General features: G+C 46.3%; 1 protein-coding gene across 1 annotated transcript in view; it reads left to right on the forward strand.

Moving 5' to 3' along the window:
- The window catches only part of LOC147692392 (cytochrome P450 2G1-like), a 647,292-nt gene that overhangs the window by 285,852 nt on the left and 336,113 nt on the right, over positions 1–25,327 (forward strand). The window contains exon 4 of the mRNA XM_086938615.1: positions 5,544–5,704. Coding sequence (XP_086794741.1) covers positions 5,544–5,704 — 161 coding nt within the window. The remainder of the gene's footprint in view (positions 1–5,543; positions 5,705–25,327) is intronic.

Consider the following 25,327-nt stretch of genomic DNA (forward strand, 5'->3'; position numbering starts at 1 on the left):
GTATTGATTAGTGGTTTCATGTTTGGCTATTTTGGTTTACTTGTCAGACCCTAGTCTAGTGCACTGAGTGTGCCCAGGGCGTGTAAATCCAAATGCTGCTGGTGGGCTTGCAGCACTGGTTGTGCCACCCACAGAAGCACCCTTGATAAATGTGTGTAAGGTCTGCTATTGCAGAGCCTGTGTGCAGTCTGGTACTGTCATGCTGACTGGGCAAGTGCACCCACTTGCCAGTCTCTAAATCTTCCCTTTTCTTCATATCAATCACTCTTATAGTAGGCTCAAGGGCAGGGTGTATTGTAAGTATAAGGTAGGACAAGCCCTGATGTGAGTGGCATGTCCTTATAGTGAATTACAGCCATTTTTGTTTTTCACTATTGCAAGGCTACCTGTTCTCCATAGGCCAGAATGGGCCGTTAGTATTGAATTGTTACATTTTATAATCCTAACAGACTCAGAGAACGTGGTAGAAGTTCGAGTTTAGTATGCCTGAACTCAGAATGATAAAATACATATTTTAGTGAAGTTGGTTTTAACATTCTGTGTTTGCAAATACCACTTTTAGAAAGTAGGTATTTGCTTGCCTAACCTTTTAAGCCTGCTTCTGCTAGGTTGTGTATTTCTTGTTTGGAGTTTGTGAGTGACAGGGCTGGGGGATTCCAGGAGACAGAATGAATCACCAGTGGTAAATAGAGAGATCTGCATCTAGATGGGAGGGAGGAGTTGCACCTGGTACCTGAATAGGACTGTGTCCGCCCCCCACAGTGCTGGCTCCACCCCCTGTGGTGTGTCTGATGTCTCTGTCCTGCACACTGAAAGAAGAGAAGGAGTCCTGCAAACAAAGTGCTCCAGGACTGTACTTGCCTTCCACAATGCTGACTCCACCTCCTGTGGGGCGTCTGATGTGCCTGCCCTGCACTGTGAAAGGAAAGGAGAAGTCTGGTAAACAGAGTGCTTCAGAACAGGTATGGACTGGGCAAAGGCCCCTCTCCTCTCAGAGAACAATGGATTTGGGGGTATAAATATTAGGACCCTGATCCCATGACGTTAGATCACTTTTGGACCACAAGAAGAAACCTTTACTGAGGAGAGGAACCTGAAGAAACTGAGGAGAGACTATTCCCAAGCTGAAGTGCTGCTTGGGGGATTGGCCTGCAGTGGTCGCCTTACTGCCTTACCGTTGTTTACGGTCTTGTGGTAAATCTATATAAAGTATACTTATTTTTTATATAAAACCTTGTGTGGTGTCCATCTGTAGTGTTGTCACTGGGTTACTGTATGTGTTCACAAATGCTTTACACACTGCCTCTGAAATAAGCCTGTCTGCTTGTTCCAAGCTACCAAGGGGGTGAGCAGGGGTTATTAAGGAGTGTAATCCCCTTATCCTGACTAGAGACAAGTCCCTATTTGTCACAAGTACCTACCTGTGCCAACTAAAGACCCCCAATTCTAACAAGAGTAAATGTAGATAAAATATAAGCTCTAGCCTTTGGTGAAAAGAGTAGTACTTGTTTTGAAGAATGTCAAACTTAAGGAGGTGAGCAACTATACGTGCACAGGTGTTAAATTTGATAAAAATTAAAATGTTGGGGCATCACAACTTATGAAACTTGAGAGTCATGTCAACATAAATTTATGATATTGTTAATGAAGGCACATCAAGCGAAGGTCCTACCCCAGGTCCTTTATGATGTAGGGGTAATATGTCTCAATGGCGTTCTCTGCTTGGAACAGGTGTACAGAGTGGTGCTTGAAATAGTTGTTTGCATGCCCAAGCGAAGCTATGCTTCAATTTTGAAGACTTGAGTGCAACTAATCCATGGTTGGAACTAGCTTCCTAACAAATGTTGCAATATTGGAATACATTGCTGCTATCTACCAGTAACAAAATATCGCTTTGTTACAGTGTACTTGAATTATTAAATTGAAAATGATAAAGAAATGTGTGTCCAGCATAAAAGAGAATCATAATTTTGTCTGTGTAAACCTGGAAGCCCCTTTATTGTGCACAAAGTTTGCGCTGAAATATTAGTCCGCAATGGTATCACAGCTTGGAACTGTTTATTATGTAAATGTTAAGCAAGCAGTGTTAAGGGTATTTAACACTTGAAGAAGACAAACAATTTCATATCTAGAGAAATTACCCAATCATAGCATAAGAAGTGGGATTTTTAAATTACACATTGGTCTTAAGTCTTATTTTTTGTAGCAATGTTTTGGTAATGTGCATTTGTGTAGTAGATGGCACTGTGGTCTTTCAATTGGACGGAAATGTATGATTGAGGATATTTCACTACATTGTAGTTTTTTAAAATGTGATATTGTTTCAAGCACATGCTCAACAGAGTTTAGCAGAAATGCCTTATTTTGATGTGTTTTGTACAATAAGATGTTATCAAAAATGAAATGATATAATATGAAATCAGTGTTTTAATAATGCCCTTGATTTTCTGTTTGTAATGTTCTATTCTTCTGTAAGTCATTTATAGGAGTATTACCTTAATAAACTAATAAATACAAAAAAACTATTTAGAACTCTAAATGTGAGAAAGTCAAACACCATGAATCAGGCATTTTGATGTGAATCCCAAATTAGTTGGGAATCCCTTCCTGTAGGGCAATTATTTGCCCCCTAACCCCTACCCTACTCTCCTTCAGATAAAACAGAACAATTTAATTAATTCCTTTTTAATGACTAATAATAAGTTTCTGAACACACAATAGAACAGACCAGGTCTATCAATTGTATGTGACTATACTAGTAACTGCGATACAGTTGGATGCATGTGTGAGCGAGTGCTGTTGGGAAATGAGATTCAACATATAATATTGTTGAAGATAAAGGCTAGGACAATTCCCATCAGCCCACCTTTATGGCGGAGTTTACGTCATGTGGGAATTGTTTGATCATACCATACCGCGTCCGACCTGGTAGTTCCGGTGCGGTAATGGATATCAGTGATCTAGCCATGATGTTTATCCTAGACTGGTGTAAACATAGTGCAGTGCTCAAATAGTAATGCCATAAATAAAGTGCAGTGCTCAAATGATAATACCAATTTAAAATTGACTACCCAGATTCTGAAATACATTGAAGCAGAAATCTATGTGTCAAAGGTTAAAAACACGCCGAGTAATAAGATTACCCTGTGGCGCTATGCAGAACGGTCGACATGTTTCAGCCAAATGGGGCATTGCCCCGGCTTTCTTCAGGACCTAGAATCGTGGATTAGCTACTGCAAACATACATGATATATTCAGTGAAAAAAATAACAATAAATGTACTTGAAAAAGTTACATAACTACCAGAGACCTTGAACGATTAGTTTGCCCACTTGAAGGAGAGAAGCATATCTTCTTCCTAATATAAAGACAAAGAGTCTTATTATTTACAACAACACTGGGTGACACACATACAACCGCATGAATACACAAGAAAACCGTATAGACAGCCATACCTGCATGAATAATTTACATCCTGCATATTGGAAAAGCATATTAGCTAAATCACCTAGAGGCATTTCCTCATGGTGATACTCACCCAGCTTTGTGTGGGTGAAGACCTCACCTCACCCGGCGACCGCTCAGGAGTATGAGGCCCCGCTCTATAGTGTAGACAAAAGGACACAGTCAGCACAAAACTGTAAAGTGCCTAACCTAATTACTCTACACAGATAACCCAACAAACGTGTGACAGTTACCCAGACGTTAGACCAAGAGCCAATATATACTTGGACTCTCATAGGCCATTTCGAAAAAAAACCCACACGCTGCGACATAATTCATGTCACAGGACACAGTCTAGACGCATAAGTGTGCCTCTAAACATATTGTCATTAGATTGTTGACGGGGAGAACCTAATCCAAACTACAACATGAAAGCGAGAGTGAGAGCCAAAAGATAGCTCACCCAGAGGCAACAAAAACTTTGAGTGCCTGGGGATTTGAAACAACAAAATCCTAACATAAAAATAAAGCTCTATGTGGTTGAGAGCTTCCTAGTGCTCTCCTTTCAGCATGAATTGGATAATCTGTTACCCTCAGTAAGAATTGACTGATGTGAAGGAAGACCTATAGGAAGAACCACAGGTAGCTCACCTGTCCGTCGGTGCCCCGGGTTTGAAGCCAAGCGGAAGTGGAGGTGACTGTAATACCGCCCTCCGTCTCTTTATAATCGCCGGTAATTAGATAATCAATCCTGAGGGGTGTATAGAAGGAGAAAATGCGGATTTGCGCGAGGAAAACACTGTTCCCTCGCGCATGCGCAGTTGCCAAGAACCGCGAGGTGATGGCGCATTATTTTACCGCACATCGGTTTCAAGGAAGAGAGGAGAAAGAACCCCTCTGGAAGTTCCTAACGTGATTCGTAAAAATGGGTACACGGAAGGCATGTCTGTAATGGTTCAAACAGACACTGGAGCACACTTTATTAAACCTTGTGTTTCTTTCTCGGTTCAGTGTCCGCCCTCGGCTCCCACGCATAACCTGAAGGGAGACACTGTTCTCACACGCATGCGCGCGGGGGATGTAGTTAAACACAACTGAGCTCGACAGTATGATAGCAGATCATATTTAATGTAGGAAAGCCCAAATATAAATAATGAGGGAAAGTATATCTTGACTATATTCTATACGATTGTATCCAATGGCACATCCTTTCTAGAATCGCTCCACATCAAAAAAATATTTTTCAAAACAATTCATATACAGGAAAGCAAATATAATGCCCCAAATTAAGAACTGTTTACCTGAAAAAGAATATACAGAGAAATGAGTCACTGTATGATGGGGCCTCACTCAACCCCATCTAGGATCAAATGTAGTTAACCTGTTGTTGGCATGGAGCTCCCCTACACATTAATGGACAGTGAGAAGGTGTTAATATCACGGAGTGTTAGAAAAGAGGTGGGTTAGACGAGGTGAACAGGTGGGCAACACGCACAATTGAGTTGGGTGAGCTGTAGATGCAAACTCAGGTGTGTTTGCATCAAAACATAATAGACCCGCAACCGGAAGTTGCTCTAAATACTAAAAAACAAAGTGTGGAGGGTCAAGGGGAATATTTAATGACCTGTCTGCTCAATCCCCTACTTACAAGATACTGAACACACAATAGAACAGACCAGGTCTATCAATGGTATGTGACTATACTAGTAACTGCAATACAGTTGGATGAATGTGTGAGCGAGTCCTGTTGGGAAATGAGATTCAATTTAATTAATTCCTTTTTAATGACTAATAATAAGTTTCTGCAAACAATTAAATCCAGTGCACTTGCCTTCTAGCGATTGTGGACCATATAGATACATTAAATAAAACCAATACACTAATTCATCAATTGGTGATATTTAATGGGGAGGAATAAAAACAAAAGTGATTATTCATTAAACTACTTTGAGGATCATTGTTTGATTCTTAAGAAGTATAGATGTAGTTCAACATGATAGATGTAGCACACTTAGGTAAGTGGCCTCAACCATTTTGTAAACCTCTGATGAAATTGTGAAATGAATTAACAATTTTGTTTTCTCTTGCTTCTTTTCCAGGTCTACCTTTTGACCCCACCTTCTTTTTCAGTCGAACGGTCTCCAACATCATCTGTTCTGTTGTCTTTGGGAATCGTTTTGAATATGAGGATAAAGAGTTTCTTGCCCTACTTCAGCTCATCAATGAACTCTTTCGCCTTTTTAACTCTTCCTTTGCTACGGTAATTGCAGTTTATTATTTTGCAGTGTATATTATGTGTTATGGCCTTATGTTAGTTAATCCATTTGCTTCACCTTCCCAGGTATTGTAAAGCTTATACAGTCAGATAGGATCAGCCACCAAGGTCCCATGCTTTTTTAGGTAATCCCCACTGTGAGAAGTTTGCCTGGTATATGATGTTGACTAGTTCTAGTGATCACCTTGTACCATGCCAAGCAACCCTTATGATGATTGGTTGTAAGTCAACCTTATAGACCAGCTATCCTAGTAGCGTGGACAAAGCATTCTTAGGCTAAACTCTGTAAAGGCATGTGAAGCGAGCTGTTTTACCATACACAATCCCCTTGAATACCAAATGAAAGGACACCACACAGATATATATTGAAAATATATATATATATTTATTTACTACAAAATCCCCTATACTCTTTATGAGCACAGAAGCAAATGCGTTAAAACAAAAACACAGTTTAAATATACAAAAGTTGCACAATATGGATGAGCCCTAGGGGCCACCTAAACCATATACTAAAATAGTGGTATAAGAACCACCTAGCTGAAAGGAAGTAGGCCTAGGGCCTGGGGAATCGCTGGAGCTGTTCGGGACTAACAGTGAAGAAGTCGGGAAAGGCCCGCGGGACTCGGGTGCAGTGCGGAAAGTGCACGTATATACCAATGTAAAGTCAATGGTGCGTAAAAGTTACAAAGTTAGTGATTAAGGAACCTGCTGGCTGACCTAGAAGGACAAAACTTTAGACCTAGGCACTAGAGGTGTATACCAGTGTAGGAACACCAGCGTTGCTGAGTTACCTCCCCCACAGGAAGTGGGTGCACAGGTGCGAAGTAGTGTCGGGTTTCGTCACGCAGGTCGATGGTACTTGGAGCTGAAGATGCTGCAGGCGTCGAGACGAGAAGAGTTCCGGTGGATCCAAGGGTGGATCTGAAGTGGTGAAGACCTGAAAGCAGAGGGGACAATGTTCAAAGTCACTAACCAGTGACTACCGTGGAACCAGGATGGAACCAGGCGATGTCGGGTGCAAATAGGCGATGAGGTGAAGATTGTCTCTGCAGCCACGTGGACACGAAGAGGTCAAGGACGTCCAGGCATTGGTCACGCGCTGTCCCACAAAGGCTCTAGCGGTTGGCGGTGTCGGCTTCTTGATCGGAGCAAACAGGCCTTGGCTAATGCAAGCCACGCAGGAATCAATGCAAGCTTCTCATTCGGACCAGCAAGGTCAGAGCGGGTGCTCCTTTTTACAGGAGCGAGGGCAAGTCTGGAGCAACAAGACCCGCAGTGTAAATTGTAGGTTTCGTCACCAAGATGGCCGCTGACCATGTGGCAAGTGGCCAGGATGGCGCGTCGAGTGGCACGATGCAAAAGGACCCCACACAGATCGTGGAGAGGCTGGGGGGCTGATCTTCGGTACAAGGGCTGCTCGGTTGTGGGGCTTCCTAATCCCCAAAGCACAGCGTCGAGGATGCCTTGGGTGCTGCGCAGTCAGCTTCTCGGGGGTCTTTCGAGATGTCCGGTCCCACGTCTCTTGGTGCCTCCATGGGTCCCTTCTTTGCACGGACTGTGGATCGGGTGGTGAGAAGTCTGGGAGTCTGGGTCTCGTCAGGCTCTGCGCTCGGGCTCCGGCAGGAGGCGGCGGCAAAGCAGACATCGAGTTGCTGTATGGTGCCTGTGTTCACAGGGTGGCCACTCCTAGGCCACAAGGGAGATGCTCTTCAGTCTTCTGTGCAGCAGAATGTCGAAGTCCAGTTGTCTTCTTAGTTTCAAGTTGATTCAGGATGATCTGAGGTGCTATGGCACTACTCCCACTCTTATTCCCAATCTGAGGGGTGGATCACCTGCTAGGTCCCTCCTCTGGGTGGGACCAGGAAGGGTGGCGGTTACACCCCCTTTCCTTTGTCCAGCTCCGCGCCAGGACTGGGGCTGGAAAGCCCCAGCACCGGTTTGGACTGGCTTATGCATGAGGACAGCTTGTGTGCCCCGGGCATGTCTGATTCTATTCAGCCCTGTCCTACCCAATACACAAAATCCTGTCTGGGGTGGTGCTCGCACCTCCCAAGGCAGGAAACCCTTTGTCCAACCCTCCCTCGCTGGAAGGACTCCCAGCAGCAGGAGGTCAGACTTGTGTCTGTGGTGGCAGCATCCATTTTGTGATGCTGAGGCTCGAGTTTAACTTTAACCGGGATTCAGGTTATGTACATGTCGTGTCCCTCTAGAAGGGTGAAATGCTATCCCCGTCGACAGAACTGTCGAGGGGATAGTATTCCAAATCGTATGACACCTTACTCGACATGTTTTGATAAAGCCAAACAAAAGTTAGCATATAACCGCGAGGATTATAATGCACTTAAGAGTATATGGTATGGCAATATCCCGGAACAGCTAAGGGAGTTGTTCCCGACAGCTGCAGACAGGCTCAGCTCATGCTAGAGCACCGTCTCACATGAAACCACGCACTCTGCCTCCAGGATTGCAGATGCCTTCCATAGAAGTGGCTTATAGGTTAACATGTGTCCAGTTAAGGTTAGATATAGGGATACTATATCTAAGTAAGAGGTGATTACACCAACTTGCCCCAGCTGAGTGATCAGCCAGTTGTGTCAAATATGGAGGCCAGGCCAGGGGTGGCAAATTACATGCTGCAGCCCCTGGTAGGCCTTGGCTACACCTATGCCCTGGGTACCTATGGTACACTGTTACAGGGGCCTATAAGGTGAACCAGTTCCAATTGTGTATGCACCTAAGGTACATGGAGTCCATTTTAAGGAGAGAGCAATTAGCCTGGGGCCCTGAATAGCAGGGTCCCAGGCCAACTATGTCAAAAACCAGCTAAACACCTGGCAAAAAGTTTGGGGGTATCCATAGTCCGATATCCACCTTCCTACACCCACCCTACTGGCTCCCACAATTCTCCATTTGCTTTTGTCCCTTGTTATAATAGTCATCTAATGACCCTTTTTAATGCTCCTTTTGCTTGTGTGCAGTCTCTATCCCGCTCCTAAGCGTTTTCTAATACTGGGAAACAGAGGTATCAGTTCAAATGCAAAATGCATAGTGTTGAATTCATTTGAAAAGAAAAAAAACTACATTTCTAGACTTGTGGACCAGAAAAGATGAAGGTTTGTGGCCAATAGCAAAAGTCCATACTGAGTTACCACTCTTCTCTCAATAAAAAGGGTTCCCCAAGTGTGTGGATGGACATAACACACTGGACTGGAATGGCCAAAAACTCAACCATGGAAACTGACTTTTTCACAGGAGTTTGACATGAGGGAAGACTGCAGTTGTTGGCCCATGTTAAGCCAGTGCATGTGTTTAACTCTACCAACCTTGAACAGTTTAAACTAGAGGATCATGGAATACACTTGCATAGATTATGCCACTTTGTAACCTGAGTACCTTCCAAAGTGGGATAAAAGCATTATTTGCTCACCTTTATATGCTGACAAACCTAACAATTTGTGTCACAGCAAAAGTAATTCCCTCCTCCATCCTAACTTTATCCTCATGAAAATGGCACAATATTATGTGGGTGAGTGCAAGGGGTAGCCAGAAAATTAACACGCTCCCCACTTTGAACTAAACTTCTGATGACACCGAATAACCAAAGCAAGTAAGCCCAGCATTCCTAGACTAGTCCCCTTCACTCTTTCATCTTCCCTTCCATTCATCCTTTCATCCTTCCATCCTGTCACCCATCCATTGTTTCACCCATCCATGTTTCCCCTTCTATCTATCCATCCATGTTTCATTTAGTTCACATTTCAATCATCCATCCTTTCACTGCTTATCCATTCACCTTTCCATCCTTTTACCCATCCATTCTTTCATCTTTCCATCCATCCATCCTTTTACCCATCCATCCTGTTACGCAGAAATCCTTTCTCCTTTCTATCCATCTATCCATTTATCTTTTAGTTCACAAGTCGATCATCCATGCTTTTTCTGTCCTATCCATTCATCTTATACCTTTCCATCCTTTCACCTATCCGTTCTTCTACCTTTCCATCCACGCAGTCTTAACCCAATGATCTATCGTTCACACATCAATAATCCATCCTTTCACTGTTCTAACCATTCATCCTTTCCCCTGTCTGTAAATCCTTCCATCGACCTATCAATACACCCCACCACCCTTCCTACCATCCTTTCAACTAGTCCTTTCACACTTCAATCTATCCTTTCTTCCATCCTTCCTACCATCCAGCATTGCACCTTTTCTCCCTTTGTTCTTTTCACCCTACCTCCCTTCCACTTTTCCTTTAACCTGGCCTTTCATTCATAAAAGTTTCATATATTCCAGGCAGTTCACCTATCTAGTATCCCATGGAACTACCTTATATGCCCTCCTTCCTCTCACCCTTCTCTACCTCTCCTAGTGTTCCATCATCTTGCCAGTTCGCTTTCTCTCATAGCTCTCCTTTCTCTATTTTCTTTTTCTCCATTGCTTTGATCTTGTATAATTTTCGCTTAGTTTTTTAAAAATGTTTAGTATGCAACGTACTACTGTATATTTATGCGTTTCTGACTTATGCTAAAAAAGTCAGCATTTTTGAGGCACAGAAATGTTGAAAGGTAGCTACAACCGGGTATGTAAAAAGCAATGAGCAGGGACAGCCAGGTGCGAGAGAACGCAGCGAGGAGAAGCAGTGAAAAACAGAGAAACATTAGAGGCAGTGATAATCAGACAATATGATCATGCTTACCAGATCCTGAGTAAAGTGAGCCATTGGGCGTCAGCACCAGACGCTGCCGCCCAAGCTGAAGTACAGGGGTTGGGCTTAAGAAACTATTGAATCATGTCAGACCGACTGCAAGGCCATGATTGGCGGTCGAAAAAATTGGTCTTTTTCAGTGGCTGCTGAAAAAAGCACAAGATATGGCTGCTGTTTTCCTAAAACCAGTACTTCCTTCAATACTGCTGAAAAGCAAAATATTGGTAGCAGATGGACTACCTGGATAGAACTGTTTAATGTTTTAATTAATGCACTGGAAGAAACACACAAGAAGATTGTCAAATACCTTAAAAGTCTTGCCAGTGAGGACGTTAATGAGGTAATAATGAAGCTGCTGCGAACTGACAAAGTCACATACCGTTAAGTCAGAGAAGCGTAAAATGTCAAGTTTAATCCAATACTGAATGCCGATTATGAAAGATATATTTTCAGTCAGCAGTGACAAAGCTGGTGAAACATTCAACCAATTTGTTGAGAGACTTACACTCATCAAACACTGTATGTTTTGTGAATTTAATGATGAAGAAGCTATATGGCACTGAGTTATCAATGGATGTCTGTTACATTCATTCAGACTGTGAATGTTGAGAGAAACTCTTAGTCGGGAGCGAGTTCTCATGGCTGCCAGAGTTGAGGAATGTTAGTGACAGGCGGCTGTGATGGAGGCTGAAGGTGCCCAAAGTGAGTCAGTCATGAACATGAAAAGTAAGCAGAAACATAAAGCTAAAGGACACAAAGTGATGTCTTCAAAAAAGAAGAAACTGTGCTTTAGATGTGGATTTTCATTTCCACATGAAGGTAAATGCCCCACCATTGGACAGGTTCACAAGGACTGTGGGAAGGAGAACCATTTTGTAGCTGTTTGCAAGGCGAAGGAAAAGCTAATAGCATCACGACGAGGAAACCAAATGGATGCCTGAACATTCCAGAAGCAACTTTCTACACATGCCCACAAGGCCAAGCTGTAACTTCACTTGAGGCAAATCAACACGACACAAAGTCGATCGTCATCTAAATCTTTGTCTAAGAGTTTCTTCTGTGTCATTGTGAAGTGACAGTTAAGAAAACGGATGTGCAATGTCAATGTTTACCTCAGAAAAACATGCACATGTTGGACTGTTTGCATGCAGTAAACAATACAAGTCAAAGAGTAAAATCCCAAAAGTCATTCAACCACTGTCCCAAAATTACACTGAAAGTAAATGGTTGCTCCATACCTTTGTCTTTGACAGTGGTGCATCGATAAACATTATGCCTGGGCAGAAATATAATGAACTGTCTCCATTGCCAGTCCCACACCATTGAAGACTACGGTGTATGCATGGGCTGCATTAACACAATTAAAGGGTCAAGGTTCATTTGTTGAAACCTTGAAAAGCAAACTAGCACTGGTAATGCACTTGCTTCACCTATGTGATGAATAAAATGTTTACCAACCATCACCCGGCACGAAGGAAAGAGCTCCCAGAGAAGTAATGCAGGAGTGGAGAGGATATGTCGCAGCAGCCAGAGCTGCTCCCAGGAGAGCTGGGGATCCTAGTTTCAGCCTCGGCAGCACATCATCCTGTGATTCTAGGCAAATCACTTTCTCCGATTGATAAGTTGCCTTATAAATGTGCTGTACGACTAAATTGCAAAAAGAGGCAAAAATGTACAAAAAAAATAGTTCTTCCAAAGCGGATGTTAACAGTATTTTGGCTACAGGAAACAGATAATAGAAGCAGACGAGAAACAAGCATTGGTAAATGCAGGAAAAAATGCTTCAGCCAATAGAAAGGGAGGAAAAGTAAGTGGCAGGCTCAGGAACCAATGAAAAGCCTGGAAAGAGAGGTGGTGGGATGTAAGTCCCTTTAAACTTTATATTAAAAACAATACATTTCCTAAAAAGACAAAAGTAAAAGCACGCATTCATGTACGTCAAGGGACTGCGTCAAATGCCAGTTTATTCAGTTTCAATACCGCTGCTGATATGGGACTGATATTTGTGAACTATAACATGAATGTTCATCACGAAATAGTATGTCAGTTTCTGTCGTCATTTCATGGCTTAGAAAAACTTAGGACCATGAAAGTGCGACTGCAAATCAATGAGGAGGTTCTTCCAGTAGCTCAATGCCATGAGATGAATTGCATTTCATCTACAAGAAGCTGTTGAGAAAGAGATTAAGACATTACTAAAGCATGTTATCATTGAGCGATCTACTGGTTCTACTCCGTAGGTTTTGCCCATTGTGGTAGTGCCCAAAAAGGACAGTGAAGCAGCTTTACACATCTGTGTTGACAAATGTCAAGCTACAAAGGTAATTGACATAGAACAACAACCCGGTCCGCATATTGCTGACATGATCACACAGCTAAACTGTGCCAAAGACTATTTTGCCTTGATCTGAACAAAGGATATCATCAATTGGAATTCATAGAAATTTGCAAGTATATTTCCACCTTTTCTACCCATATTGGTTTGTTGAGATATAAATGATCACGTTTTGATGTGTCATCAGCTGCAGAATGTGCTCAGGAAGCCATTCGACGTACCATACCAGCAGTCATGAATGTTTTCAATTATAGTGATGACATTTTAGTTTTCCCAGCTACCCAAAAGGAACATCATAAAGCTCTTACACATGTGTGTCTTTTACTTGCTGATGCAGGTCTACCTTTGAATGCTGATAAATGTGAGTTTCAGAAACCGAAACTTAAATTATTCGGCCATATATTTTTTGATGCAGTAATGACGCCTGGCCTAGCTAAAGTACAAACATTGTCAGCCACCGATCCTACACAAGATGTTACCATGTTATGTACATTCCTTGGCAAGGCCAATTACTGTTCCAGATAAATTTTTTACTTTGACTCAGCAAGGGCTCTCTTCAGAGACTCAACAAAAAGAAATGCTTCATTTTACTGGACACATGAATGTGAACAAAGTTTTAAGAAAATAAAGCATTCAATTGAGGACGCCACTGAAATGACCTACTTTGATCTGAAGCTTCATACAGAGGTTGTTATTCATTGAAGCTCAGTTGGGTTGAGCGTGATCCTTGCCCAAAACAGTGGACACTCAAATGCTCAAAGGCATAATGTGGCGTATGCAAAGAGAAGTTTGTTACAACCTGAACGTGCCGATTCAAAACCTGAGAAAGAAAAATTAGCAGTGATGAGGGATTGTGAACATTTACACGTGTTCTTATATGACAAACCTTTCACTCTTGTAACAGATCATAAACCCAAAAGCCAAGACGCCTCCTGAAATTGAATGTTGGGGCTTGCGATTACAGGAATATGAATACACCTTGTGCACCGAGCAGGGATAGATTGTGCACAGAGCAGGAATAGATCAAAACCCTGGTGACTACTTTTCAGGAGTGCCAGTGCAGTGTTATGGTACCTTTTCCAATGCGGCTAAAGCCTACATTAACTTCATCATAAAGTCCAACTGCTGCTATTTCAGTGGTACAAATCATTACTGCAACGAACAAAGATAGTGACATGTTGATACTAAAATACATTTTTGCACATCAATCCTGGAAACCGCACACTCGATCTCTCACACGTGACAGTGAATATCAGAAGTTTGAAAATTTGAAAGATGAACTGTCCTTTACACAAGAAGGTGTTGTCTTACGAGGTTCATGAATTGTCATACCAGAGAGTCTGTGACAATAAGTAATTGAAGTGGCCCATGAGGATATTGTGGAATTGTTGCCACTAAATGAGAATGAGCTCTCCAAGACTGTTTTTTACATCTTGACAAGACCGTCAAAAGAGATTTGAAAGTCCTTCATTTATGCAATTGCTTATTTCCCAAGACCAATCAATAGGAGAGAATCTGTGTTGGTCCTCTTGACAGTGGACATCACTTGATGGTAGTCATCGATGAATACTATTGTTTTCCATTGGTAGATCTCGTATTGACCCCGCAAGAAAGAGTCAATTAGAGGTTAGATGGCATTTTTGCAACATGGAGTGTTCCTTAATTTCTAAGTCTGCTAATGGCTCACTATTCAACAGTTCAGGTTTCAGGGACTTTCTTGATTTACCTCAATGTGAAGTATCATAAAAGCACACCTCTTTGGCCACCAGAAATGCCATTATCTCATTTTTTATGAGCACACGAAAAAAGACTGTCCAGCTTTCTACATTGGAAAAGCTTGAGCTAAAGTCTGCCCTCCAGTGTTCTCTTCTAGCTTACCAGTTGTTAGACTTGGCATCTTTTGACCAGTTTCCCCTGCCTTTCTGCTTTCAGACCTCCCAATTTTGACACTGTTTTTACTGGTTTAGTGTCTTGCACATTTTCTCACTGCTGTTCAGTGTTTAAGTGCAAGTGCTCCTGTTAAAAAATGTATTATGGATTGATGTATCCATGATTGGTATATTTGATTTACTAGTAAGCCCCTAGTAAAGTGCAATAAGTGTGCCAGGGCATGTACATCAAAGGCTACTAGTGGGCTTGCAGCACTGATTGTGCCACTGTAGGAAACTGGCTCTGTATATACTACATAGTCCAGTAGAACCCCAAAGGTAGGCAGAGGTAAAAGTAGATAGCACCTTACTCCCTATTTGTGGTAGTGTGGGCGACTAGTAAGGCTTTATCGGGGGTAGTGTTAAGCATTTGTTGTACACACTCAATCAGCAAATGATGTCACACACTCAAAGACTGAACCCGGATCAATTTATTTTGTATAAAAATATTGTTTAGTTATTTTATTTCTAGAACCAAGCCCAGCCTGGCCCAGGTAAGTGAAATAAATACCTTGCGACATCTTATGCAGTGTTTTACAGTTGAATGCAGGCTCAAATGCAGTTGATTGAAATACAGGTAAGTCAAATTGTCAAAATTTCTTTTCACATTACTTTTTAAGTACATTTTTCTACTCTGTGTGATATACCTATATATCACACTAGGACATTTCCTAGAGAGAAGGTAAGTAAAATCAGTTTTGTATAGTTGTAGTTTTTCAGGTTGTCATACAAATCAATTCCACACACAACATTTTTCAAGGAAAAACAGTCAATGTATTCCTATGGAGAGAAATTAAGTTATCGGTTAACCGGTAAGTACTTGGTCTTTGGGGTTGAGTTTCTGGGGATAGAACAAGGGTTCCCCCAGGGTCAAGGATGCACTCCCAAAACACCCTCAGCAGCACTAGGGCGGATGGGTGCAGAGTCCTGAGCCCAATGTTATCTAGTTGTGGATAGGGGGCCTCCAGTTAGTGGCTGCTCATGAGCAGGCCACTGGGTTGTTAGAGCAAAGCTCCTTGTATTAGGCTCAGGGCAAAGAGAGATCCGAGTTAACACCCAAAGTACACCCGCAGTGACGCAAGGGCGGCTGGGTGCAGGGTGCTGTTTTGGCGTCTGGTACCCTGTTTTCAATGGGGATAGCAGGTTTTGGTTGTTAGCTGCAGGCTCTGTCCAGGAAGACTTCTGGGAGGAACCAACAGCTGGGGAGGTAAGTTGGAGGGCGCGGGATGTAGGTGCACCTCGGGTTCTCTTCTCCAGTGCTCAGGGCGGCTGGATGCAGGGGTGACTTTTGAGGTCGCATTTCACCTTACAGGGCCACTGGAGATTAGGGAGGTCTCCGTGCAGAAGCTGCAGGCGACGTCAGGGAGTTCTAGAGGGATCATCCCATGGTGAACTCGGACTATGGAGCACTGCAGTATTTGCTGGGACCGGTGGGCCACCCAGATTTAGACCATCCGTGTCCGGTGCAGTAGTGTTTCCAGGCGTCTGGTTTCTTTGTCCTCAGCAGGCTCGGAGTCTGTTTTCAGAGTTTATGTTGAACAGAGCTGCTGTTCACAGGAGATCTGGTCTTTGTTGAAGGCAGTCAGTCCTCCCAGGGTTCTGGAGGTTGCTGGCTAAAGGACAAGGCGACTCTGGTAACTGCAGACGGGCCGATAGGGCTGGGGCCTAGTCAGCTCTTCTCTGCAGTCTCCTCTGCTGTGCGTCTTCTTTTGTCCTTCTTCGTAGTTTGTGGGAATCTATCTTCTTGGTTCAGGGCTTCCCCCTAAATACTATATTTAGGGGGCGTTTTAGTGATTTCAAGGTCAGTAGCCAATGGGCTTCTCACCTTAGGGTGACTACACCTTGGTGTGCTCACCCCACGTGGGGGAGTGGGCTCAATCCCGAATCCAGATTGGAGAGTGCCCCCAATCTGCAAGATGGCGAGCACTGAAGAGTGGGCTTCACCTCGCATCCTCCACCTGAGCTGTGGGGTTAGCAGAGGTGGGCACACCTTCTGGGCTGGCCTATATTTCCCGCCAGTCTTCCTGTTGAAAAGTAAGGGAGACGGGAAGGGGGCCTGCTCCTGATAGCAGGAGAACCTGGAGGGCGCATTACAAAGGCGGCAAGGCCTTTGAAGCTCCCTTGCTACTGATGGCTGTTCCTGGCCTGTGGGAGGTGTTAACACCTCAGCCCAGGAAAGGATCTGTTTCTGGGCTCAGGGAGAGACAGCTCCCACCCCAGGGGTCCACAAATATATCTTATGGTGGCAGTCTGGTGTGCACCAGTCAGAGAACCCACCAGACGCTGGTCGTTTTTCAGGGGGCATCTCTAAGATGCCCTCTGAGAGCATTTTTCATTAAGTCCCGCACTGGCATCATGCATGAGTGATGTAATATGTGTCGTCATCAGCAGTGCATTGCGGGGGCGCAATTTATAGTAACTCTACTAACTATAACGGCTGAATTACTCTGGTTTTGTACGAATGAAATGTCCAACTAACTAAGGTTTTTTAAAAAGGCTAATTTCTAACTTCCCTCAAACCTATGGTTTTTTCAGTGAATATCATAGCTTTTCAAATGCTCATTTCTAGCTATAACATCCCTGAAACCTTTGTTTTTTTCAGTGAATTTTAATGGTTTTTTAAAGAGAATTTCTAATTATAATGTGCCTCAATCCTATGGTTTTTTCAGTGAATTTCTAAGGTTTTTTTAAATTTTAATTTCGAACTATAACATCCCTAATAAGTCCCCTAGAATCCTGAAGGCCCCTGATGGCCAAGTATCTCACCAGGTACCTCCAGTGAGCGCACAGAGCTGCGCTACAGAGAGGCGTTCCTAGGCCACACCCCTTTTTACACCACACTGCAAACGCTGCTTCTGGCGCACTGCTGCTCGGAGGATAAAGTCCATCTGTGTCCTGCGGTCCTCAGGACACAAGAGGACCTCATCACTCCACTAGCAGTGCACCATAAGCCGCGGTTGCAGAGTGGTGTAAAAAGAGGCGTGGCTTCGGACCACCTCTCTGCAACACAGCTCTGTGGCGCTTACTGGAGGTACTTGGTGTGCTAGTTGACCCACAGGGACCTTCAGGATTGAAGGGGACTTAATCCCCCAATTTACTAGAAGCCAGTGGGAGGTTTGCATATTGATATATCAGGCCACGCCCCATCCATGCACCACTGTGCAAATCCCCCCCTGGCGAGTTGTAAGTTGGGGGATTAAGTCCCCATGAATCCTGAGGGTCCTTGGGGGCCAACTTGCCCACCAGGTACCTCCCGTAAGTGCCACAGAGCTGCGTCGCAGCGAGATTTAAAAAGGGTTATGGCCTCTGACCACCTCTCTGCAACACAGCTGTGTGGTGCATACTGGAGGTACCTGGTGGGCTAGTTGGCCCCCAGGGACCCCAGTATTCAAGGGGAATAAATTTCTCAACTTACAACGTGCCACGCGGCGCGTTTGCAGAGTGGTGCAGTGAGGGGGCAGAGCCTCAAGTGAGATGCGTTTTTTTTTCTTTTTTTTCCCCATTTTTTTTAAGAAGGGGGGCTGTGTGGCCCCTCTTCTTTTACTATTTATGGGCCTGACCCCTTTATGTAAAAATAATTTTAAAAAAAAGTAAAGGGGGCTGTGTGGCCACCCTCCCGAGGACAATTAGGCCCTGAGTAACCCATCCCCTGGGGCATGGTCAGACTTTTGCTTTTAAAAAAAAAAGTATTTATTTATATGGAGAAGGACCACATGCCCCCCCCTCCTTAGGCCAATTACGGCCCGGGACCCCATCCCTGAGGCCTGGCCTCAGTGATTGGGACCGTTGAGGGGGAGCCCCAATGCGCCCACGGTCCTGCCGGCCCTACACCTCCTGCGGGAGCCGGCATTGCTTTTGAGTACGGGGAGCTGCGGACATGCTGCTCCCCTTGCTCAAAAGCAGTCTTCTTTGCTTCATTGAAGTGAGAGCATGTTTTCCTGCTCTCGCTTCAATGAAGCAAATCAGGGTTTTCTATGGCAGGGATCCCGCCCTGCCATAACAAACAGCAATGTCCCGGGGGTGGGCACCCCGTGACATTGCAGGAGCTGGCCCTGGGGGTGGCGCTCCCCAGGGCCATCAAGGGCTCCAGGAGGGGGTGCGTGTGGCCCCCTCCCATAATTTGCACAGCCCCAGGGAGCTGGCAGTACTCGGGGCTTGGTGGAGTCTGTGAGCCCTGCCCATCCTCAAATTTTTGTCTGAATGCCCCAGGGAGGTGCCCCATGCATATTTAAGTAAAGCCCAGGGGGGGTGGCAGTTCCCGGGGCTGCAGGGGGCTGCGTGCCTTCCTGCATACAATTTGAATAGCCCCGGGGAGGGGGGGGCAGTCCCCGGGGCATAATTTTGGCATTCCCCCGGGACCTGGCCCACCTGGGGACTCATTTTACTGAAGCGTTAGAGGCTGTGCTTCATTTTTTAAAAAATTTTTGGCTCGATTCGCGACCCCAGCGCAAATTCGGCCGATTTATCTTTTTTACAAGGCTTTTTTTGGCGCTGGGGATCAGGGTGTTTGTAACGTGCCCTTTTTCATTTTTTTAACCTCTTTTTCACTGTTTTCTTGTAACTCAGTACAACCGAGTCACAAGATAGCTGCCAACACTTCCTGGTTTGGGGTGATTCATCAAAGGGGGGGGCTGAGAAAAAAGTGGGGTCCCAAAACGTGTTTTCTCCATGTTTATTTCCATAGGAAAGTTTAGACACGGCTACAGCCTGAACTGCACCAAATTTGGCAGAGATAGCTCTTGGTCCAGAACGCACACTTTTTTTTTTTAAATGGTGTAACTCCGTTCAGTAGTTTTTTAAATAAGATTTATAGATATTAATATTTGAGAATTCTGAGATCTGATTGGCTAAGCCCTCCCGAGCACAAGCTTGCCTCTGATTGGCGACCAACACTTCAAACCAGAAAGTGTTGGCAGCCATCCTGTGCTTCAGACCAAGGGAGAAGGAAAAAGATTTTAAAAAAAAGATTAAAAACATGAAAAGGGGGAAGGGTAAAGACACCCTGACTATCCCGGCACAAAACAGCATTTTTTTGTTGTTGAAATTTTCGTCAGGGTTGCGCAGAGTGCGTGAACCCGGTTGATAATGAAAAAAAAAAGAAGCACAGGCTCCCGTGCTTCGTTTTTTAAAGCCTCCGGGTGGACCATGTCCCGGGGGCATTTTTTAATTGTGTAGCGGGGGCACCTGCAGCCCCGGGGACCACCACTTCCCTGGGGCTTTATAATTTATGCGTGTGGGGCACGCGCCCCTGCCCAGCCCCGGAGACCGCAACCTCCTCGGGGCTTTCTTATCAAAGGGTGGGAGCCCGGGGGACCGCCACATCCCCCATTACAATAGGATCGAGGGCCTCACGTGCCCATCAAGCTGTGGGGCCCGCCACCTCCTGAAGCTAAAATAAATAATTTGTTTGGAGAGGCTTTGAGCCCCCTCACACTGCCCCGGGGACCACCACCTCCCCAGGGCACTTTGTATTTTAACAGACCCCCTGGCCCCGGGGACCACTACCTCACCGGGGCTTTGTAAATGTTGGGTTGGGGCCATGTGACCCCCTCCTGGAGCCCTCGATAGCCCTGGGGACCACCACCCCCAGGGCCGGCTCATGCAATGTCCCGGGATGCACACCTCCGGGACATTGCTGTTTGCTATGACAGGGCGCGAGTTTGGCTCCCGCCCTGTCATAGCAAACTCTGCTTCGTTTTTGGGAAGTGAGAGCAGGAAAACTGCTCTTGCTTCCAAAAACCAACGCAGAATTGTTTTTTCACAAGGGGAGCTGCATGTTAGCAGCTCCCCTTGTGTTAAAGCAATGCCGGCTCCCGCAGGAGTCGGGGAGCCGGCGGGACAGTAATGGCATTGGGGCTCCCCCCACAGTTCCCATAGCAAAGGGCCGGCCCAGGAGGATGGGGTCCCCGGGGCCAGAAATGGCCTGGGAGGGGGGCCACACGACCCTTCTCCCCGTTATTTTTTTTAAATAACAAATGGCTGGGCCCGAGGGATGGGGTCTACGGGGCTAATTATGGCGTAAGGAGGGGGCCATGTGGGCCCCATCTAAAATTAATAAATAAAGGGTGGCCAGGCCCGGGGGATGGGGTCCCCAGGCCCAGAAGTGGCCTAGGGAAGGGGGCAATGTGGCTGCCCTCCCAGGCCAGGCCCCGGGGCATGGGGTCCCCAGGGCCTGCAGAGGCCCAGGGAAGGGGGGGCCACACCCCATATAACATAAAAAAAATGAAGGCCATGTCCCGGGGTATGGGGTCCCCGGGGGCAAAATCAGCCTCAGAAGGGTGGCCGTGCACCCCCTTCCCGTTTTTTTTTTAATGCAACAGGCCCAGGGGGATGGGGTCTCCAGGGCGCAAAAATACATTAAAAGAAGGGTGGGCCACACAGCCCCTTTTCTAAGAAAAATAATTTTTAAAAAGCCACATCTTCCGAGCAGCAGTGCGCCAGAAGCCACGTTTGCAGAGTGGTGTAAAAAGGGGTGTGGCCTCGGACCACCTCTCTGCAATCCGGCTCTGTGGTGCTTACTGGAGGTACCTGGTGGGCTAGTGTGCCCCCAGGAACCCTCAGTATTCAAGGGGAATTAATTCCTCAACTTACAATTCGCCAGGGGGCGAGTTTGCAGAGTGGTGGAGAAGAGGGCATGGCCTGGTATGAGAAGTTAGCAATCCTGCTGTTTGGGACTTACTGGAGGTAATAGGCGGGGTAGTTGGCCCCCTAGGTTGACATTGGAGGCTAGCTACCCTTTCTGTTACCTCCAGTAAATCGCACACAGTGGGATTGCTAAGAAGTGTTCAGAGGCACGCTCACCTTTCTCCACCATTTTGCAAATGCGACTGCTATGTTATAGTTGGATATTAGCATTTAAAAAACCTTAGAAATTCACTGAAAAAACCATAGGTTTTAAGGACGTTATACTTGGAAATTAGCATTTAGAAAACCTTGGAAATTCACTGAAAAAAACACAGGTTTCAGGGAAGTTATAGTTAGTTGGACATTTCACTCGTACAAAACCAGAGAAATTCAGCTGTTATAGTTAATTGACAACCACTAAAAGAATGTGTTGTTTAATCTCACTCATGCTACTGTAGAATTATATGCACTAGCAAGATGGCGCTCACGCGTCAGTCCCCTCTCTACGTTTACCAACGTGAGTTGTTTGTGTATTTTGAAATAAAATGGCGCCTAATCGCGCGTTTCGGTGTAACAAACATTGAGGAAGGAAGCGTTGCTTCCGAAACGCGTCTGTGCGAGTAAAGTTGCTACCAACGAGAATCCCCGTGTGTGCTGTCTTTATTTCCACCCGGGACCGGGAGGGAGAGAGCTTTCACATTTTCAGCGCGAAGCTCCGACGCGCTTGGACTAGCACCCGCTGCAAGAGTGCCCCGAACTTTGGAGCAGTGAGCTTGGATATATATATATATATATATATATATATATATATATATATATATATATATATATATACATACACACATACAATTACATCTCTTCAATCAGTCTTATTTATTCAACCGTATCTGGTTACTGGGAGCTGTTATATTCAGTTTCAGAGGTTTTCGAAAAAGTTGAAGAAGTAAATATAGTCACATTAATTTATCAGGCCCAATCTTTCCTTCACCATCTTGATCAGAAGACTGATTAATCAAATGCCGAAAGTGAGAAGAGTCTTGGAGGCTAGGAAGTCACCATGTGTCCCTTCCTGGACACTACGTGGAAAGGTTCATTCCTCCAGCACATTTGTTGGGCGATCACATGGTCTCCTGTCTTAAATTCAATAATGCTTAAGTGTTGCGTGTTGTCTGCAAAGACATTCATTTTCTGCTTGTTAACCAAGTCCTTGGTTTAAGTTGTTTTCTCATTTCCTTCTCTTTTGTTGGTCTATTGAGGTAACTTGATTGCCATTGCTTTACCGAACACCAGAGTCCCAGAACCTTTGCCTGTGGGGAAGTGAGGTGTTAAATGATAGGCTTGTAGGGTAGAATGTAATACAGTTTTTAAACTGAGCCTCTGTACTGCTTTCTTTAGTGTACTCATAAAGTGGTCAACAAGTCTGCTGACCTGGGCCATAAAGTTGTGCTCTTCTAATGTTTTATGTTCAGATGATCCAGGAAATCCTTGAATTCCTGACTGTCAAAAGGTGGAACATTATTAATCAATCAATCAGTGACACTTGTAGAGCGCGCTACATACCCGTAGGGTCTCAAGGCGCTGGGGGGGGGGGGGGGGGGGGGGGGGGGTCCGCTACTGCTCGAACAGCCAGGTCTTCAGCTTCTTCCTGAAGGAGAGGTGGTCTTGGGTCAGGCGCAGGTCAGGAGGGAGGGAGTTCCAGGTCTTGGCGGCCAGGTAGGAGAAGGACCTTCCTCCTGTAGTCGCTCTTCGGATGCGGGGGACGGCGGCGAGTGCGTGGTTGGCTGATCGGAGGTGGCGTTTGGGAGCGTAGAAGTTGACTCGGCTGTTGAGGTAGCTCGGGCCTTGGTCGTGTAGGGCTTTGTGTGCGTGGGTGAGGAGGCGGAAGGTGATTCTCTTGTTGACGGGGAGCCAGTGAAGGTCTCTCAGATGTCCGGAGATGTGGCTGGTTCGTGGGATGTCGAGGATGAGTCTGGCTGAGGCGTTTTGGATCCGCTGGAGTCTCTTCTGGAGCTTGGCGGTGGTACCGGCGTAGAGGGCGTTGCCGTAGTCCAGTCGGCTGGTGACGAGGGCCTGGGTGACGGTCTTCCTGGTCTCTGTGGGGATCCACCGGAATATCTTCCGTAGCATGCGTAGGATGTTGAAGCACGCCGAGGAGACGTTGTTGACTTGCCTGGTCATGGAGAGGGAGGAGTCCAGGATGAAGCCCAGGTTTCGTGCATGGTCTGTCGGTTTGGGTGCGGTGCCCAGGGCGGGAGGCCACCAGGAGTCGTCCCAGGCGGAGGGTGAGGAGCCCAGGATGAGGACCTCCGTCTTGTCCGAGTTCAGTTTCAGGCGGCTGGTCGTCATCCACTCGGCTACCTCTTTCATCCCTTCGTGCAGGTTGGCTCTGGCGGCGGCGGGGTCGTTGGTCAGGGAGAGGATCAGCTGGGTGTCGTCGGCGTAGGAGATTATGCTGAGGTTGTGTTTGCGTACGATGGCCGCGAGGGGGCTCATGTAGACGTTGAAGAGGGTGGGGCTCAGAGATGATCCTTGGGGGACGCCGCAGATGACTTCGGAGGCCTCTGACTTGTACGGTGGTAGGCGGACTCTCTGTGTTCTTCCGTCGAGGAAGGAGATGATCCATTCCAGCGCCTTGTCCTGGATTCCGATGTTGCTGAGGCGCCGTACTAGGGTGCGGTGGCAGACCGTGTCGAATTCCGCGGAGAGGTCTAGGAGGATGAGGGCCGCTGTTTCTCCATTGTCCATCAGGGCTCGGATGTCATCGGTGGCGGCGATGAGGGCGGTCTCGGTGCTGTGTTTGGCTCGGAAGCCGGACTGTGAGGGGTCGAGGGATCCGTTCGTCTCGAGGAAGGCGGCCATCTGCTTGTTGACAGTCTTCTCGATGACTTTGGCTGGAAACGGGAGAAGCGAGATGGGGCGGTAATTCTTGAGGTCGGTGGGGTCCGCTGTTGGTTTCTTGAGTAGAGCGCTGAGTTCGGCGTGTTTCCAGCTCTCAGGGAAGATGGTGGTGTCGAAGGATGTGTTGATGATGTCTCGCAGGTGGGGTGCGATGACAGCGTCGGCCTTGTTGAAGACGTGGTGAGGGCAGGGGTCGGTCGGTGATCCGGAGTGGATGGAGTTCATCGTGCGGATGGTGTCTTCGGTGCTGATCGGGGTCCAGGCGTGGAGGGTGGTGGTGGGGGGTGGTTGTTCGGTCGTGGTGTGCGTTGGTTGGTTGTTGAAGCTGCTGTGTATGTCCGTGATCTTGTTGTGGAAGTATGAAGCGAGGGAGTTGCAGAGGTCTTGCGATGGGGTGACGTCGTTGTTTCCTGCGCTGGGGTTGGAAAGCTCTTTCACGATGTTGAAGAGTTCCTTGCAGTTGTGTGCGTTGTTGTCCAACCGGTCCTTGAATGCTGTTTTCTTGGCGGCGCGGATCAGCTGGTGGTGTTTCCGGGTGGCAAGTTTGAAGGAGGTCCTGTTGTCCGGTGTCGGTTCCCTTTTCCAGACTTTCTCGAGGGCTCGGCAGTTCTTCTTGGAGCTCTTGAGTTCGTCGTGAACCATGGGGCCTTCTTGCTGCCGGGTCTGCTAGGCGGGGTCCTCAGCGGGGCGAGTTCGTCCGCGCAGTTGCTGATCCACTTCGTGAGGTTGTCGGCGGCCTGGGTGGGGTTCGCTGAGCTGGCAGGAGGGTGCTGGCTCAGGGAGGTGGCGAGCTGGTCTGCTGTGATCTTGTTCCAGCTTCTGCGGGCGGCCTGTTGCTGGTGATGGTGGGTCGTCGTTCTCTTGAAGGTGAAGTGGACGCAGCTGTGGTCCGTCCATTGAAGCTCGGTGGCGTGGCTGAAGTCGATGTCTGTGCTGGATGAGAAGACGGCGTCGAGTGTGTGTCCGGCGAGGTGGGTGGGGGTGGACACCAGTTGCTTGAGTCCCAGGTTGGCGAGGTTGTCGAGCAGGGTGCTGGTGTTGCGGTCGTTGTTGTTCTCCAGATGGAAGTTGAGGTCTCCCAGGAGGATGTAGTCAGCGGAGGGGAGGGCAT

Source organism: Lissotriton vulgaris, chromosome 9, assembly GCF_964263255.1.
Source record: "Lissotriton vulgaris chromosome 9, aLisVul1.2, whole genome shotgun sequence".
Taxonomy (NCBI): Eukaryota; Metazoa; Chordata; class Amphibia; order Caudata; family Salamandridae; genus Lissotriton; species Lissotriton vulgaris.